A 14907-nucleotide genomic window follows, 5' to 3' on the forward strand; every position below is an offset into this window, starting at 1 on the left:
TTGAGTCCCGGGTTGGCCCATCTCATTTCAGGTGCTCACGAAACACGCTAGATTGGGGAGGGAGCGAGCAGCTGACAATCGGCGTCCTGAGAAGCAGTTTGCCGGGGCTTCGCCGATTCTGCGGGCCAAGGCTTCAGCTGAAGACCACCACCGAGAGACCCCGGCTCCTGGCACACGGAGGATGCTTTGCCATAGCCCCGGGCCCGGGTCTGGTCAGGCCCTGTGGGGGGCATTAGAGTGGGGGAAGGACGGCAAATGAATACACACTTGCCTTCGTTCCCACGGACGGCCATGGAGGTGGGAGTGTGAACTTGACCCCCAGAGGCCTTGGACAGAATGGACATAGCAGCCGGCCCTTCCCTGCCGCGCCGGGGATCCACTCCCCCATCCAGGCCTTGCTGCCGGGTCCCCTAGAGTCCAGGCCTTCCGGACCTCACCTGGCCCCGGCTGCTTGGCAAGGGATGTACCTGCCGGCAGATAAGATATACTTTTTCATTTTGTGATGCAGTGTTCCCAAGTCAACTGCTGCAGACCTGAGGACAGCTGGGGAGGCCCCGGGACCCCTGCCACCGGTCAGTGGCCCTGTGGCCAGGCAGGACAGCCACAGTCCAGGGGTGCTGGCTCAAACACAGGGGTGCTAGCCTGCCGCAAATCTCCCATCACTGCAGAACATCAACCATCCCGAAAGAGAGAAAAGAGGAGCAGCCACGTAAGGCCACATCTGCGAGCCTGGGGGTGGGCCCACGAGCCTGCGTCACTGGCCTTTCACCCTTCTGCAGGTTTTGCATCTTCACAAGGTAAAAAGCAATTGGAGCGCTCTTGCGCAAAAGCCCCTTCCAGCCCGTTGGGTCTGCGTGACGCAGTGGAGCCCTTGGAGCAGCCTGGTGTTCCTAGGAGTGCTTCCCTGACTTTTCAGGGTTCCCAAGGTCATATCCCACCTTCTGGGGGCGTGGAGCAGAAGCAGGTGGGCTGGGCCTCTGGGCGCCTGGATCCAGGCAGGCGCCCGCGGCTTCCTGAAGAAAGGCCTTCGGGGCCTCAGGACTCTGCCCTGGCGGCCTTCTCTCCTCCAGGGGCTTCCGCCTGGGAGCAGGTGCCGTGGCTGCACCGGGGCAGGGCAGCCCGCCCAGGTGAGCGCGCCCCGCAGGTCCCATAGCGGCGCGTGGTGTGTCTCCCCCTTGTGGCCAGGTACCCACATCGCAGCGTGAATGTCAGGCAACCAGAGCCAATTGGAGCCTGGGAAGGAGTGGGGCCTCCCGGGAATGGCGGGGGGAGTCTGTTGATTGATGCCATCGGGGTTCTGGGAGGTGAGGACCCAGAGCTGTGATTGAGGGGGGAGAGTAGGGGGTTCACAGCCGAAGCAGCAGCTTGCACAAAATGCAGGGGCCCGGAGACCCTGGAGCAACAGGGTCAGAAAGAGGCCAGGAGGGAGGGGAGGGGGTGAAAGAATTGAGACGGGCACACCTGCGGGCCTCCCCGCTGGCTGGCCGCCCCTGCTCCCTCACGTCCCGCGTGTCCTCAGCGCTAGCACGTACTGACGCTTTCTAGGGGCCAGGCCCCTTTCTAAGCCCTTTGCAGGTGGAATTTCATTTAATCCTTAAGGCGTGTCTGTGTGGTAGGTCATGACATCACCCCACCTTCATGCAGGAGGAGGTTGGGCTCAGAGAGGTTGCGTGACATGCTTACACTCACACAGCTTTATTAGGAGGAACCCAGGCAGCCTGGAGCCCCTGTGCTGACCTCGGCACCGTGGAGGCGCTTCTCAGGTGAACTTGGGAGGTAGTGCCTTGGCTGAGCCCAGAGTGAGTACCTACAGGCAGGGGAGGGGCCAGGGAGCCCCAGAGCGGGAGGGAGGCCAGGCCTGGGTGTGGACCCCGCCCCTGTCTTCAACTGGCTTGACATGCTCTGCATCTGTTTCCGCAGCAGGGCTGTCGTGAGAATTCAAGCAGGCCACGGGCAGGGAGGTGTTTGGTCAAATAGGAAGTGCCACACAAATGGGGAGGCATGACTGGTATTTAAGCTCATTTGACATAGCAGCTCCAATGCTGGGTTTCTGGATCTATTTAAAAAATCCCCAACGAGAGCCTTGTGCCAACTCTGGGCCAGCTTCGAGCCCATGCAGGGATGTGCCCATCTCTCTGACTCTACCATGTTACCAGGGCAGAGGCTGGTTCATCCCATGAATGCTCTGATCCACTGGCATCTACTGCCCCTCCTGAGATGCTTTCCCTCTGACGGCCCATTTGACAGGTGAGGTTCAGAGAGGCTAGGGGGCCTGCCGCCATCACACAGCGGGGAGAGGTGAAGCTGCGCCGGAAGAGGGGCCTCTCCGATGCCAAGGCCAACTCGGTAGCGGTGGGCAGGGGCCTCAGGAGGTCCTCGGACGACGAGGACAAGCACGGTTTTCAGTCTCGAGCTCCTCGGAGGGGCACGCCCACTGCAGAATGTGGGATGTCCTTGCAGAAAAACCACAAACACACCCAAACGATAAAATAGCTCTTTTTTTAATCACTTAGATTCAGATCATTGGAAATGTTGGACAATAAATAAAACAGAGCAGGGGCCCGAGGGCCGACTCTTGCTCACTTCATTCAAAATGCATCCAGATTAACGCTCAGCGGCAAATCAAACACTGAGGCGGGGGGCGGGGGGGGGGGCGGCTAGAAAGCACATTTTAAAACACCAACAACGAAACACACAGGACCGCAAGGAAGAAAAAGTGCTCAGGAAACTTTGGCTTCGAGAGTGAATTCGGCGAGGTGCTACAGCGATTGGGCAGCTGGAGGACAAATGGCATTTCTGCACCTGGTAAAAGCTGCGAGGGAAGGCGTGGCTTCCACACAGGCAGGAACCGGCCTCACTGGCGGAGGCTGAAAACAGGAGCTTTGAAAGCAGCTTGGAAACTCAGTTCTCTTTTAGTATGAAAAGATATGTTGGTAATGCCCTGATACAGATGCACCGTGAGAGCTGCTGGCCGGTCCCTGCCTTTTCCTCCGAATCCCCCTCTTCTCACAAAGGTGCCAAGTCACACCCCAGGGACAGGGGACAGAAGGCTGACATGTTCATGAGCAGAAGAGGGGGGCCGCCTGTCTCAACTCCTTTCAGCCCAGGCCCCAAGGGGGGACTTTGGGGACAGCCAGCTCACCTTGGGCTGTGACCACCTTAGCCGTGCAAGAGGGGCAAGGCCGGTTGGGGGTCCCTGATGGCCCCTGGCTGGGGTTCGGCGGCCGCTGACTGGTGAGTAGCCACCCAGAGGGTGGGCTCCCCTGGAGAGGGCGTTTTTCCTGCTGACCTTCTGGGGGTGAGCAAGTGATTATGTTTCCCATTTTTCTGTGTTTCTGGGCTGCCTTGAAGAGAACCGTAAATATTCTGGGGTGCCAGGCCCCCTTGGACGGAGCTCCATGGCATCACGATGGCTGGCCCTGGCTGGTCCAGGCAGGGAGGCCGCCAGAGCCGCCCGCTCGGCGAGCCTCGTCCCCCGCCTCACTGCCTCTCCACCTCCTCTTCTGGTTTCCATGTTTTATGCCCTCGTTCCTGCTCCCCGGCTTCTCCTGCTAAGCCCACCCCACGGGGCTCGCCGGCCAGCGCCGACAAAGCTGAGTTCCAAAAGGCGTCCACTGAAGACCTCTCTTCTCCACCCCGGACCCCGTGGGGCAGCGGAGGCTGCGAACCTGCCCTCCTTCCTCCCCTGACGAGCGGGTGAGAGCAGAGGAAGGGGACGCGGCGGTCCCCGGGGGGCTCGAGGCAGGGGCTGCTGGGGCAGGAGCTGGCTGCCATCTGGAAGGTCAGCCCCCCGCCCGCTGGGGGCCGCCCAAGCCTGGCCTGTTGCTGAGGTCCCTCGTGCCACCCCCGTCGGGCCCTGCCTGGGTGGCTTCAGGTCCAGCCCCCATCTGCTGCAGGCAGGGACCCGTCTGCCCCCTGCCCGGGGCCCAGGGCTTGTCCCTGAGGAGCGCTGGTCACGCAGATTGGACCCGGGGGCCTCTGCAGCCAGCAGGTCTCTCGCTCTCCTGCCCGCGGGACAGATTCCCGCTGAAAAGCGCCTGTCCAGGTCTTAGCCCCCTGAAAAGCGCCTGTCCAGGTCTTAGCCCCCTGAAAAGCACCTGTCCAGGTCTTAGCCCCTCCTCCCAGGGATGGGCCCCTTGGGCTTAAGCCATCACGCTTAGCTTATGTCTGGAAAAGGGCCCACTGCGAAGCCGACGAGACACAGAGACACGCGGGCTGGGGCTGCGGGGAGGGGGAGCATCGCCGCCTCCCGGGGACCAGGTGAGAAGCAGACTCCAGACTCCCCAGGTTCGGGGGGCGGCCTGGGGGGGCTCCGTGGAAGGCAGAGCTGAGGGGGGTTCTGCTTACACTTCTTGAGATGCAGGGAGGGGTCCTGCTGGAAAGCCCCATCTCTGCAGCTTACACCTGGGGCCTGTCAGGTCCTATTCTTGCTCGAAACCTGTTTGAATTTGGTACAACTGGTTCACTTTTGCCAGGTGCTGCCCTTCCCCGGGCCTGGGGTTTTGCCTGTGTGAAAGGGAAGTGCTCGTTGCAGTGGGCTGGGAGATGCCCACAGCTTTAATGTTCTGGTGGGAGGAAAAGGAGATGGCTGGAGCCCTGGCAGCCACCCCAGGCTGTATCCAGCTCAGACAGGGATGTGTTTTTACTTTGGGGGAACCTCTGCTCACTCAGTAACACATGAACAAGGGGACTGCTCACACTGAACCCCTTCATCCCTAAAGCGGCTCAGCTTTTCAGAGGAGAAGCACTCAGGAGTCAACACTGCCCTCTGCATCAGCATCCATTTGCCTCAAGGCTCATTCTTGGGATCAACTTGCCAACTAGCAAAGGTTTGCAAAGTACATTGGGTCAGGTACAGCAGTAAGTGCTAGTCTTACCAGGTCTATTTGGAATAATAACCTCCCAGCCATTTAGGGGCCTTTATTAGTCAAGAGTTTTGACTTTTGGGGATTTTAAAGCTGGAATCCTTTTTTTTTTTGGCTTATTTTGTTTTTAAACCACTTTCTGGATCCCAAACCTCTTTGAGACTAAAGGCTATGGAACCTCTCCCCAGAAAAATGCACACATGCAAACTCAGAATCACACACACACACACCAGCATGGCATGCAATCTCTGGGGACCCTTGAGCACTGCCTGAAGCCATGGGGGGCCCCAGATGCTGAGCCCCTGAGCTCCCAGGACTCCACTATCCCAGTTCATAGATGAAGACATGGAAGATAGCAAGACGGCGACCTGCCAGGGAGCTCGGGGGAGCCAATACCTGTGGGCCCCGAGCCTGGCACTCTGCCAGGAAGCCATCGCCCCTCCCCAAGCAGCGCTGGCCTTTTAGGAAGGTGCTTCATGGGGAAAGTGGTTTCTGTGATGACATTTCAATAACTAGAGAAGAAAATCCCTGACCTCGGGCCCCTGGACACCCACTCCACCACCCAGCCCTAAGGGGCTTTGCTGCACTTCGGAGATTCCTAGCCCGAGGCTGCCTTCAAGTCCATGGTGAGAAAGGTGGCAGGGTGGGCTGGGAGGGCTCCAGGGCACCCCACGCCCCTGCCAACCTGATGCCACAGGATTTCTCCCAGTAGGGAGTCCCCAACCCTAGATATGCCCCAAGCTCCAAGCCTGAGGATTCGGGTGAACCTTCCTGTAAGCGCCTCCCACCCCTAAGTGCCTGGGGGAGCCACAGCAAGCTTCGTTACAATTAAGCACCGGAACCTGCAGCGGAGCCACAGTGCACAAAGTGTCAGGTGAATTTTTAAAAATATCAATAAATAATCAGGAAGGCTAGAAAGGAAGGAAGAGAGCAGTGGGGGAGTGAGAAGATGAGGTATGACATCCCCCGCTCTGCCCGCCCTGCGCCTGCGGCCACCTGCGCCGGCTCCCGGGACGCCACGGTGCGGACCTGCCATGGAGCTGGGTGCTCGGGGAGAATGCCAGGTGCCGAGGCCCCCTGGGCGCTCCTGGAGGGTTACGGGCACCCAGTCGAGGTGTCTTTAAAAGTAAGAGAGGATTTTCCATGGCTGAGGCTCTCTGGACGGCATTGAGTGTCATCAGAGCTTTGTCCCAACTCAGGCACTGGCTCAGGAAAACAGGAAAGATGTTCCCAGCTGCTGGGCAAGGGGGGGGTGGTGGGGGGGGTTTGCCTCTCCCAAGTCGGGGCTTTGGCCTCCTCGCAGCCAAGGCCTGCGTCTCTTTCCCCGACACGAAGGCACGTGGAAGTGGTCAGACCTGCTCTCAGCTGTGGTAAGGATGACAGAGTGAGGAGTCAGAGGACAGCTGTGTGCAGAGGAGACGTCTCCAGGAGCCAGACACGCTTTGCAAGGTTTTGGTGAAGACCCTGGAGGTGGGAAGGCCTCTCCTGGCCACAGTGGATGAGTGGTGGGCAAGGAAGGGAAGGCAGGCTGACCAGCCCGGGAGAAGCCGGGCTTTGCTTCCGGAAGGAAAGGCATCCGTTTGCTCCCCATCCACGCCCCCGTGATCCCACCTGGCTCTGTCCTGGAGGTGATCCTCACTCAGAAACATCCCGGGGAGAATCCAGAGCTGGGGTCAGCCCTGGGGCCCCCGGAGGTGTGGCCTCTCTGCTCGTCTCCAGAGGGACGGTGTCTTTTCCATCAGGAAGCAGGAGTTTTCAACACAACCTGAGAGTTCTGGGATCGGGCCTGGCCCAGCATTTCCCCGTCTTCCCCAGTCCCGAAAGAGCAGGCGGGAGAAATTCTCTCCACCCGAGAGCGGTTCAGAGGCTGGCTCCACAGTCCAGGCAGAGCTCGGTGACCGTGCTGAGCAGAGGTGGCCAAAGTGTGGGGTGCAAGTGGCTGGGAGGGGCACCGAGGTACACCCCTGAGGCTGGCCCTCCGAGCCTCCGAGCGGAAAGGCTCTGGCAAGAGGCCGGGGCTGGAGATGGGAGCAGCCGGGTGGCACGCGGGTCCCTGGCCCCTCCCAGCGTCATCTCCCCTTGAAGATTCGGATTCTGTGGATGGACGCCAAGGTGGCCGTCACGTTGGACTCAAAGTCTCCATCGTGCACCCCCGTCTTGCGAAAAGCCCCTGCCGACGGGTTGTTCTCCCAGTAGTGGTGCCAGTTTCCTTTGCTGTCGGCCCCAAAGCCGTACAGGTCCACCTGGGGGGCAAAGCGCAGGTGAGAACTGGTCAGCGAGGCTGCAGCAGCGCCACCAAGAAAGGGGACCCGTGGGCATCCCGGAACCCGAGGCGACCATCCCCAAGGAAGCACAGAAGCCCGGCTGTAGGGGCTTGGTGACGCCTCAATATGTTTAAGTAAAACTCAAGTCCAAGTCCAGTCTCAAAACCATGAACCGATACGTTCCCGTAGCTGAAGCCAGCCTGTGGTGGGGTATTGGTCCTAACAGTCTGGCAAGTTACGACAGTGGGACAGGGACTAAATGACCCCCACCCCAACCCCCAGCACAGAGGAGGGGAACCGTGCCCCACGCCGCTGGGTATTTGGCCTGGAGAACGGAAAGCTCTTGACGCACGGGCTGGGCCTTGGGACGTGAGAAGATGCGCAGGAAGGGGCAAGGGAGGTGCTTCCGGGAGGAGGAAATGCTCCCTGGGCTGCAGGTGAGGGACAGACCGGGGGCCGGCGACAGCTCCGAGGCCTCTCTGGGCGGGACCTGGGGTGGCCCTGGGACATGAGGGCTGGACAGGGGGGGAGCAGGGAGTTCTACTTCTGAGGCAGAACCCCAGGGGCTCTGTGCCTGGAGGGCAGGGAGGGTGAGAGAGGCAGACGCCAGCGTGGCCCCGATTTCTGCCTGCCCGGGGTGACCAAGGTGGTGACAGAACCACCAAGGCAGAGGCAGGGGACCCCCCCACACCCACGTCCACTCCGCCCTCCGGGATCTCCAACCATGAGCCTGGCGGCTGGGGTGGGGACGAGCTCTGCGTGCCAAGAGGTGACCTGAGGCCCTGCCCGAACTCTGCGGCCCCAGCCCTTGGCCAGCACTGAGCAAGCCGCCCCTATCGCTGAGGGCAGCCTGGGCGACGGGCCTGGCCAGCTCGAGGGCAAGGCCCTGCGGGAGGCCCTTCGCAGGGTCACTGGTCCTCCATCGTGGTACAGAGTGGCCGAAATGCTGATGACACTGGGCTGGCATGCGGCCTGGGCCCTGGGGTTGTGAGCAGCTCTGCAGACGATTCTAAGGGCCACCAAGACGGCGCGATGCTGGTGACAGCCCGTGAGCACCTGCACCCCGGCTGCCCCTCGCCTGAGCTTCCGGCTGTCAGCCCCCACTCTGCCTCGGGAGTTCGCACAGCGAGTGGGAACTCTTGCTGGGCAGTCCTCCCCATGTCCTGACCACTTTCTCAGGGGGCATTTTATTACTCCCGATGCCCTCAGGAGGGAAGCACTGCAAACCCCACCATAGAGAAAGGGGATCTCGATTTCAGAAGGGAGGGGCCCTGCTGTGACCCACCCCCGAAGGCTGGAGTGAGCCCCAGGCCCGCCTGGCCCCACAGGCTCCCCTGCTCTTGGGAACGTGGAGGGCCAGTCCTCTTCCCCCCACAGCCCGGCTGGCACGGGAGGGCTGGTGGTGTACCTCATCACAGATGTGCAGCGAGAAGATGACAGAGAGGATGCCCGTGGACGGGTACCGCCCGTGGCCCTGCAGCCAGCTGTCAAAGACGTACTTGATGAAGGCTGGGTGGTAGATCAGGATCTGCCGGTGGACATAGCCATCAGTGAGAGCTGGCCACAGGTGACGCTGACCACTGATGGTGGGGGCATGGCCAAGAGCAAAAGGGACAGCCGCCCCCATGTTTCCTGGCGCTTCCATGCCAGTGGGAAGAGGTGGGCAATACCCTAGATGGCTAAGCTATGGGAAATGCTAGAAGGTAAGGAGAGCTCTGGAGAGGAAAAAGCAGAGACGCTTCTAAGTGCGAGGGGTGGGGGGTAGCAGGGAAGGCTCCTTGAGAAGGTGATATCTGAATGAAACTCAGGAGGGCAGGGATTGCAGACTGTGGCCCTCAGGGAAGGGGGTTCCAGGGGTGACACAAGGTCGGGGCACAGCACACCTGCCACACAGCCCCCACTCTACTTGGTATAAGGCCTAGGTCATCTCCAACCTTTAAAAGGACCCTGAGCTCTAGGGTTCCTTCTCCTTGGGTTACAGATGAGGAAACTGAGGCACAGAGGCTAAGTGATGTGCTCAGTGTGATGGAGCTATTGGTGCCCGAGCTTCAGGCCTGGCCTTGGTGCCACACCTCCTCCTTTTGTCATCCCCCCCCACCCTGCTGTCACCGACCCCCACATGGTGGCCCTGGTTCCCTGCCCCTAATTCTCTTTGGAGGCTCTGCTCCCATCAGGAACCTTCCAAGCCCTTCCTGCACAGCCCCCCGTCTCCCGCAGCACCTAGAGCTGGGACCCCAGAGCAGAGAGGGACGGCCCGGCTGCAGGGAGCCCTGCACACACTGCCTGTTCACAGCCTCCCCCACTGGACGAGCCCCTCACTCCCTCGCACCACCGCCCCCCCACCCCGGCTCACTCCACATCCAGTGTGGGCTCCTCTCATTGCCCCTCTGGGTTGGGGGGATGGTGTCCCCAAAACTACATCCAAGTCCCCACTCCTGGTCCCTGTGAATGCCGTTTATTTGGAAAAGGGTCTTTGCAGCTGTAACTCAGGGAGGGCTCTCAAGGTGAGATCGTCCTGGACTAACGAGGGGCAAGTGTCCTCAGCAGCAGAGGAGAGGACACGGGCACGGAGGGGAGGCCACGGGAGACGGAGGCAGAGAGCGGCAGGGCTGCCACCAGAGCCGGGAAGAGGTGAGGGAGGGTCCCCAGAGCCCTGGGAGGGGTTGTGCTCCTGGGGACACTGTGACATCAGACATGCTAGAACCATGGAGCATAAATCCGTTGTTTTAAGGCCCAAGAGTGTGGTAATTCCTTGCAGCCCCAGGAGACTAAGCCAGCTGGCTAAAGTGCCCCCAGGGCTCCCACCTCAGCAGGTGTGCACCTGGGATGAGCCCACAGGTGTGCTGCTGGCGGGGACTCACTTAGAGAACCCTTCTGCCAGTGTGTCCCTCCGGGGAGGCTAAAGGGGGGCGGGGAGGGGGCAGCCAAGTCCAGCAGCCGGGAGGTCCAGGGGAGCCAGTGCTTTCTGCCCCAGCGCAGAACCCCAAGCACGAGCTGGAGTTCCCAGAACCAGGGGCTGGGGCCTCCACTCACCTTATTCTTTTTGACTTTGATCCTGGCCGGGACTGGGACGTAGGTGCTGCAAGGAGGAAGAGCAGGGGTTAGCGTGCGGAGGGGCTGGGCTGCCTGGGCGTGCAGCTCTGCGGTGATCCCCACCATCCAGCAGCACCACCGCCCTGCCCGGCGACCTTGGCCACCTTGGAAGGCTCTGCTGTCTCACCCCTCCCGCACGGTGGAAGGCCATCATGGGGGATCCGCTCCCTGCCTTTCACAGGGCCTGCAGGGGCACCCCCAGTGGTGCGGGCGTGGGCCAATGGAGGCCTGTGTCTGCCCCCGTCTTCAGTGAGGTGACATGTACCCATCCCCAGTATAAAGGTGGGAAAGCCTGCACCTGCCTCCAGCTGCACCTGACTGCCCTGTCTTCCTGCTGCAGCGCTCCAGCAGAGGGAGGCTGCGCTCAGACCACGCCCTTGCCCAGACCACGCCCCTCAGGCCACACCCCCACCCAGCTGCCCCGCCCACCCCCCTTCTCTCCTCCCTTCTCCTGGCAGTGCACCCGGGGAGCCTGCCCCTATTCTCCTTGGGAAAACTGGGCCCAGCACCAAGAGGCTTGGAAATCGGGGCACTGAAGCCGTTTTTTCTCAAAACGAGCAGAGAGAAGGTGCAAAAAGAGTTAGGGACTCAGGCACGGGTCCTGGACGGGAGCCCTGGGTGGGCTGGGTCCGACCTGGGGCAAGCTGCTTGGCTGAGCCTCAGTCTCCTCCTTCAGAGAGGGGATAAGGAGAACGACTTTGCAGGGCTGGGGCGAGGACTAAATGAGAGCAAGAGAGCCAAGAGGCCCAGAAAGTGTGCGTTCCCTTCACTGGCCAGCACACAAGTCATGACTTCTGCTCCCACGGAGGTCCACAGCACTGCCCGGGTCACGCCCCTCCACAGGGCCACTGTACAGCTCGACAAGCAGGCCCCCACCCCAGAAGGGCCAGAGAAATAAGGACGGGGTCAGGACTAACACGGCCTGCACACTTTCCCGGGCATCTCCCCCCCGGAAGTGTCCAGGGTGTCTGGGAGCGTGGATATCCATAGGAGGAGGAAGGCTAAAGCTTGCGACATGTTAAAAGTGATGCAAGAGAGTGGGTGTAGCTCAGTGGTTGAGCCCCTGCTTGGCATGTATGAGGTCCCGGGTTCAATCCCCAGGACTTCCTAAAAAAAAAAAAAAGTGCTACGAGCATCTGCACGCCAAGGCTCACGGCAGCCCTGTTCGAGCATCTGCACGCCAAGGCTCACGGCAGCCCTGTTCGAGCATCTGCACGCCAAGGCTCACGGCAGCCCTGTTCACAGCAGCCAAACGGTGGGAGCAGCCCGAGTGCCCGTCGACAGGCGACCGGCCGAACGAGATGCGGTCCATCCGTACAAGGGGAGTTTTTCAGCCACAAGAAGGACCAAAGTACTGATCCTTGAAAACATTATGCTGAGTGCAAGAAGCCAGACACAAAAGGCCGGATATTGAATGATTGCTCTCTAGAATAAGCAAACTCACAGAGACAGAAAGAAGCCTGGATGTGACCAGGGTGAGGGGAGGGGGTCAGGGGATCACTGCTTAATGCAGACAGAGTTTCTGTTTGGGGTGATGAAAACATCATAGTAACAGAAGGTAGCGATGGGAGGGCGGGGGGCACATGACAGTGGGAACCATCCAGGGAGGCGGCCTGGGCAGGTAGGCTCGTGCTGCCCAGGAGGGGGGAGGGGAGGCATGCGGGGTGAAGGGCTCGGTGGGGGGGGGGCATGCTGGGGAGACGGGAGGCGTGCCCCGTGTCCCATCCTGCCACCTCTGGGGACCTGGGGACTCACTGGGAGATGGTGCCCTTGGTGGTGGCGCTGATCACCCACTGCAGGTCGGTGGTCTTGAAGGGGACCAGGACCATGCTGACATTCTCCCCGAGTTCCCTGAAGCTCTCGGGGTACACAAGGTGGTGGGTCGTCTTGCCTCCCACGTCGGCCTCGAATCCCGCGGTGGGCGCCCTGTTCATCCTGGAAAAGAAGGGAGAGGAAGACCTGTGCCGCCCTCCTGCCCGAGGCCTCGTTTTCTTCACCTGTGAAATGGAGACCATCGGGACACAGCTCAAGAGCTTCTCCCACCCTCTCGAGGGGGCCCGACCGGGGCCACAGGGACTGACCACCTGCCAGGTGCAAGGGACTGCCACGGCCGAGGGTGCACGTCACTGAGGCTGGGTGGCAAGGAGCCAGTCGGTGCTCCACACCCATTTTATGACGGAGGGGATCGAGCTCAGAGGCTGCCCAAGTGCTAAACCGGAACGTGGAGTCTGAACCTGACCCTTTGGCCATGGACATGCCCGTGGGGCATCGGGGTATCTGAGGACAAGCAGTCAGAGGCCATGGAAACAAGAGGCCATTCTAGAAGCTACCTGGAAGCTTGCCAGCCCCGCCCCTGCTTGGGCTTCTCAACCTGGGCCATTGTGCCCTTGGTTTAGCGAGTGGTGTGACAGGGTTACAAAATGCCCAGAAGACCTCTATGCATCTTTCTGGAATATCTATTTTACTTGGTGGTACGGGAAAATATATTTTACATTAAAGGCAAATATGGTTCTCTTATGGCCAAGATTGCAAAATGGGGATGAATTTTAAAGCTAAAACAAGAGTCTTCACGGCATTCTTGCCCTCTCCATAGGCCTGTCTGTGCTCGACTCCTGAAGCTGTGGCTTCTTTCCTTTGCCCCCAGAGAAGCATTCCCAGACCATCTCCAGGTGGGGAAACTGAAGCCGAGGGTGTAGTGAGCGGTCTGGGGTCCCCCATGAGCGAGGACACACCAGGACTGGATCTCGGACCTCCTGACCCTGAGCTGAGAAGATGCTTCCTCTTGCTCAAGGTGCCCCATGGGCGCAGGGCGGCAGGCGCGGGGAGAGGGCTGGAGCACTGACCTCAGCACAAAGTCATGGCCATCAATCTGCGGCCCGTACTGGGACTCCTTCAGGTTCCCGGAGTTGCCCACGACGGCACAGCGCCGGCAGCCCACCGACCCCTTCTGCAGCATGGGGTCCACGTTCCCGGGCACCACGCTGAACAGCTCCTTGATGGTGTCGTTCAAGTTCTTGGGCTGCTTCTCCCGCTGGAGCTTCTGTGGGCAGAGGAAGGAGGGAGAACGGGTCAGCCTGGGCCGGCCGCCCGCTGCTGAGCCCCGAGCTGCCCGCTGGACACCGTTTCAATACGCCGCTGTCCACTGGGCACCTCCCGCGCCCCTGCCCCCTGTTGGGCTCCATGCCCCAGGGCTAGCCGGGGAGACAGAAAGGAAAGAGATGGTGCATTCATGCTGCAAAGTGCCTCTCCCAGGCACTTGGGATGGTGAGACTGGCCGATAGGGGCCAGGCAGGTGAGAGGAGGGACAGGGGAACCCCCGCCCCCGTCCTCTGACTGCAACTGCCCTCTTCGCTGCTCGCCTGGTCTCAAAGGCCCTCCAAATGCACACGTCCCACGTGAAGTTTGTCACCTTCCCCCACCTGCTCCTTGTTTGGGGTTCCTTTCTCTCCGAATGGTCCCGGCACCCACCTAGGGCCACAGGTAGCACCCCAGTGGGCCTCAGATCCCCCAGCTCCCCCACACCTGGACACCTTGTCCTGCCGGCTCCAGGATCCCATCCTAGCCTGTTAACAGCATAAGTGGGGAGTGGGTGAATTCTCCAGCCGCTCTAGGGTCAGGCTAGATGACAGCAGTAAGGCTACCCGAGCCTTCCGTGGCCTCTGCTTCCCCTCCCCCCTGCCACCTCCCCAGCTTGCCCCAGCCCAGGCCTGGGGGGCTCCAGCCAGCTTCAATGGCCAGCCCTTTGCCAGGTGCACAAAAGCCTCTGATGTCTGCCTAGCAAATTCTTTTCTCCTTCTAAGACCTAGCTCAGGGGTCAGCTGCCCCAGGACACCTCCTGACAACCAGGTGGGGTCAAACACTGGTCTTAGCCCAAGGGTGACCATCGTCCTGCCTGCCTGGGCTTCCCAGGATGCAGGCCTTTCAGTGCTAAAGCCGGGAATATCCTGGGCAAATGGGGACAAGTTGGGCACTATTTATTCTCCCCTTGCACTGCCCACATCACCCACATCTCAGCAGGGGCTCTGGCCACGTGGTGTAGCGACTGCCTGCTGAGGCCCCTGCTTCCTCATCCAGGTGAAGCCCTGGAGAGCTTTCCTAAGAAGCACTGCATTTGGGAAGTGGATTTGGCTCAACTGATAGGGCGTCCGCCTACCACATGGGAGGTCCAGGGTTCAAACCCAGGGTCTCCGGACCTATGTGGTGAGCTGGCCCACATGAGGAGTGCCGTGTCACGCAGGGATGTCCCCTACATAGGGGAGCCCCACATGCAAGGAGTGCACCCTGAGAGGAAAGCCGCCCCACAGTAAAAAGCCCAGCCTGACCAGGAGTGGCACTGCACACACGGAGAGCTGACGCAGCAAGATGACGCAACAAAAAGAGACACAGATTCCCATGCTGCTGTCAAGAATGCGAGTGGACACAGAAGAACACACAGCGAATGGACACAGAGAGCAGACAATGGGGGTGTGTGGGGGTGGGGAAGGGAGAGAAGTAAATAAATAAATAAATAAATCTTTAAAGAAAAAGAAGCACTACATTCGACTCGGGGCACAGGCCAAGGGGTCACATCATCTCATCTGTACACGAGCAAGGACGCCCCGGGGGCCAGGTGCATCGAGTGCCCCACACCACAACGAGGACTTTGGAAACACACCTGCCCTCTAAGGCCCAGTCCCTGGGGTTGG

The 14907-nt window shown here is 60.5% G+C and overlaps 1 protein-coding gene across 3 annotated transcripts in view; it reads right to left on the reverse strand.

Annotated features, from left to right (window-relative positions):
• Positions 1 to 2480: 2480 nt before the first annotated feature.
• Positions 2481 to 14907, reverse strand: part of ST3GAL1 (ST3 beta-galactoside alpha-2,3-sialyltransferase 1) — a 90252-nt gene continuing 77825 nt past the window's right edge. For all 3 annotated transcript variants that reach the window (XM_058276078.2, XM_071208049.1, XM_004467585.5), the window contains exons 4-8: positions 13066 to 13262; positions 11978 to 12157; positions 10163 to 10208; positions 8538 to 8657; positions 2481 to 7108 (exon numbers count right to left, since the gene is read on the reverse strand). In XM_058276078.2, coding sequence (XP_058132061.1) covers positions 6935 to 7108; positions 8538 to 8657; positions 10163 to 10208; positions 11978 to 12157; positions 13066 to 13262 — 717 coding nt within the window. In that variant the 3' untranslated portion in view covers positions 2481 to 6934. The remainder of the gene's footprint in view (positions 7109 to 8537; positions 8658 to 10162; positions 10209 to 11977; positions 12158 to 13065; positions 13263 to 14907) is intronic.

The sequence above is a fragment of the Dasypus novemcinctus genome, chromosome 14, assembly GCF_030445035.2.
Source record: "Dasypus novemcinctus isolate mDasNov1 chromosome 14, mDasNov1.1.hap2, whole genome shotgun sequence".
Classification (NCBI taxonomy): domain Eukaryota; kingdom Metazoa; phylum Chordata; class Mammalia; order Cingulata; family Dasypodidae; genus Dasypus; species Dasypus novemcinctus.